The following is a 3,693-nucleotide window of genomic DNA, read 5'->3' on the forward strand; positions in this document are numbered from 1 at the left end:
TACGGGTATTAAATATGAAATGCACACATCTATGCTCTCTTCCGACCAAAATTCCCTAAAACCACCCGACCGCCTCCCCGTTTCTTCTCATATGCGTTCCTGTCAATTGGTTAACAAGTCGACTCGGATTCTTTGTTGGTCATTTAATCATCGAATTTATGTTGTTACAAATAAGAGAGATGTGATTAATCGTTTCAACCTATGATTTCTGCGTGGAGAAGAAAAGGGGCGGCGACCAAACTCCGACTCAAGCATTGATGGGGCTTCAAAGTAAGAAATCACGTTTGAATTTATCCGCCTCAACACAAAACATCAAGTGGACAACGCAGGAGTGAAAGAGATGAGTAGAGAGTAATAGAGATGCTTTGTGGAGGTTTGGTTAGCCATCGTTATTGTCGATGATTGTGAAGGTGAAAGAAACAACGAGGATTGTCGGTGCTGTTTTCTTTGGGGTCTACAAGGGAGGTCTTTTGGTCAGCGCCTTCATAGGTTTACCGCAATTGTATTCATGTATCCATCAATAAATTTAGAAAACACATACAATTGTATATATGTCCAAGTTTTACAATATGTGATTCCTTTTGTGGGTATGTGATATTAGCTTTGATCTTCATAAATACGCAGATGTCTTGCAGGAACCTGAAGATATTTATTCAAGTAACATCGATTTGAACGCATTTCACCCTTTTATTCTGATTATAAAAGATGCAACAAATAAATTGTGTTTTCAATGAGATAACTGTCTGAATTACACGCATGACCTGATACAAATCGAGCAGATGCATGTTAGGTGTTTAGTGAAATGTCTAACTGAAGCTATCCTTCATGTTTTACCCTTATTCATGACAATAGGTATGCTTTTGTATGAAATTCCATTTCTTTGATCATAACTCTAATCCATTTTTTGCAGGCAAAACTGTTTCAATTTTTTTGCAGGCAAAAGATGTATGATATATATATAGTTTTTATATTTATATTCTTATATTTTTTTAAACCCAAATTGAAGAGGGCCTTATATTTAAAATTAAGAATTAAGATATTTAATTACAATCTTTATGCCAAATCTTCTTACCATTTCAATAACCTCTATGTTTGAATGGAAATTTCTCAAGAATACCCTTTGCCCTTGTCTTCTCCAAATTAAAAATATAAGTTATATGAGGTTCAAGTTGAGTTTTAACCCCTTATTTTGTCGTGTTATAAGATTTGATATTTCCAAATAAAAACCATATATGACAATTTAATTAGATTTATATTTTAGACATTAATACCCTTTATGAAAGGCATGCGCCTTTAAAATCACACTTTTAAATTTTAACCCTAAAAGTGAGTTAATTACGATAAACTTATCTTGAAGGACTAAAAACTGAAATATTTTACAAGACGCCGAGAAATTACATATTTCAGCATAATCCAAGGACTATTATTTTAATTATGCTAGTGTCAACGTTCCTTCTTCTTTTCGTCCTTCGTTAAATTACAGCGTATATTTCAGTATCTATAAACAAATTTAACCTTGATCTTTTACTCGTACCTAATATGAACGCGTGAATGGAAGATTCGATGTAATCTGCAGGAAACATCTTCGTTTATTCAGTGCAGGCGAGGCCAGATGATATATACATATTATTCACTAATAACACCATCATCCTTATCAATTGAATTTCTTCAATCTCAAATTTCCCTTCACAGTTCACATAAAATCGTAATCAGTGTTTCAGCTTTTTGTGTAATCATCGATGGCTGTAATATTTGAGACTCCATTACAACATGTATTGGGTGAATTACAGAAAGCAGTACATGTTGTAGGGCAGATTATACAAACTCACAGATTCAAAAGTCTTCTCAAACGCCTTGAAAAAACCCTAGAAAGCATCGAGCTCGTGTTTTATGAAAGCTGGAGATTAAGCAAGGTGTTGGATCATCCTGAGAAAGAGACGATAAAGTTCATCTCTTATCTTCGGAATGCCATTGAGATCGTTGTCAAGTGCTCCAGCATCAGTTGTCAGACCATGAGCAAAAAAGTTCTTCATTCAAATAAGCTGATGCGTTTGAACAACGAGCTCTTGAGGTTCTTCCAGATTGATGTGCAGGAGAAAACGATGAACACTAGTATGACGGATTCAATTGCGATTTCCGGATTGGAAGACAATTCAGTTGTTTCCTTTTCTGCAGATGGATATTCGAGTACATGCAGTGTTTATGCTGGTCAACTACTCAATCTTCCATTGACAGATTCTTTTGCTAACCTAACAAGTATCAGATTCGAACATGTTTTATTTTCTTCCTCTATTCAACCACTCTTCATTTTGCCATTTCTTCAAAAACTTTCCTTTGCTATGTGTGAGATAGGTGATGCTTTGATGAACGGCGTCACTGAGTCTCCTTATATTCCATCAAATCTCACTGATCTGGAATTTGATTGTTGTTATGATTTGATGGAACTACCTTCAGCAGTATGTAATCTTGTTCATCTCCAGAATCTCAGCATCACCAATTGCCATGAGCTGGATGCTCTTCCTAGAAAGTTGGGGAATCTTTCCAATCTTCAGATCCTGAACCTCCATTGTTGCACAAAACTACAAGAAATACCAGAATCGATTGGAAGTCTTCATAATCTGAGCTGCCTTGATCTATCTGATTGTTTGAGTATAAATCTACTACCTGATGAAATTGGAGAACTATGCAGCCTGAGGGTTCTTAAGATGAGTGGTGTTCATGGATTACAAGAGTTGCCGGATTCCATGAGCAAATTGTCACAGTTGGAAGAAGTGATTTGTGATGAAGAGACATCGTATTTGTGGATGGATTATGAAAGTGATATGAATAATTTGAAGATAAACGTTGTTGAAGATGACAGGTTTGAAAGCTTTATGAAAATTGTTCAGTAAGTTCTCTCGATCCTTTGGTGTCGTTCTATTAACTATTAAGCATGTGGCTTAATATGTAAAGTGTAAACTGTAAATCGTTGGATTATTCTTTAAATATCTTTTCTGAGACAGAAAATGTATTCTAGATCTCATCTGTTTTCATATTATAACATAGCTGTATTGTCAATTTAAAATTTTAATAAAGAATCACTGTATATCTACAATCCTTTTTGTTGTAAATATTATGTTTTAGAATCGAAGACTTAAACTTTTCATTAATCACGTTCAAGAATATATATACAAGGAAATCCCTTTAAATCTGGGAATGATAAACACAATTAAAAGGCTTTTAAATAAAATAAGATAAGACTCAAATATAAGGATAACTCGTGAACCCTCATTATCCTTATTACTTCCCCTCAAGTTCTTCCCCTTAAGTTGGAGTGTGAAGATTGTGAGCACCAAGCTTGTATAACATAAATGGGAGTGATTCACCATTGAGAGGCTTAGTAAAAAATTTAGGGGTGAGCAAAAACCGCACCGCAACTAAAATTAACCGCATAAACCACATAAACCGCAACCGTAATAAAAACCGATGGTGAGGTTTTCTGGTTTTCAAAAACCACAAATTTGCGGTGCGGTTCCACTGCATATATTATATACAATTTTTTTTTATCAATTATTAGTTTATTAAATATTAAAAATAAGACAAGTTTCATGAATGAAAGACGGATAAAATACTAGAAGACAAAAGTGTTGGTTTTTTCTTATGTTTAACTTTAAAAAAATGATGAAATTAGACAATTTTAAGATATTTATTGTT

General features: G+C 34.1%; 1 protein-coding gene across 1 annotated transcript; it reads left to right on the forward strand.

Annotated features, from left to right (window-relative positions):
* Positions 1–1,632: 1,632 nt before the first annotated feature.
* On the forward strand, positions 1,633–3,094 carry LOC145087108 (uncharacterized). Its single transcript, XM_079025008.1, has one exon. It carries the CDS (start codon positions 1,740–1,742, stop codon positions 2,889–2,891), a length of 1,152 nt encoding a protein of 383 aa, XP_078881134.1. The 5' UTR covers positions 1,633–1,739; the 3' UTR covers positions 2,892–3,094.
* The last annotated feature ends 599 nt before the right edge of the window (positions 3,095–3,693 follow it).

The sequence above is a fragment of the Lactuca serriola genome, chromosome 2 (assembly GCF_051521515.1).
Source record: "Lactuca serriola cultivar US96UC23 chromosome 2, Lser_US96UC23_V15, whole genome shotgun sequence".
Lineage (NCBI taxonomy): Eukaryota > Viridiplantae > Streptophyta > Magnoliopsida > Asterales > Asteraceae > Lactuca > Lactuca serriola.

Bases quoted from the DNA above. Each gene is read 5' to 3' on its own strand.
- LOC145087108 (XM_079025008.1), top strand. From the start codon at position 1,740: ATGGCTGTAATATTTGAGACTCCATTACAACATGTATTGGGTGAATTA.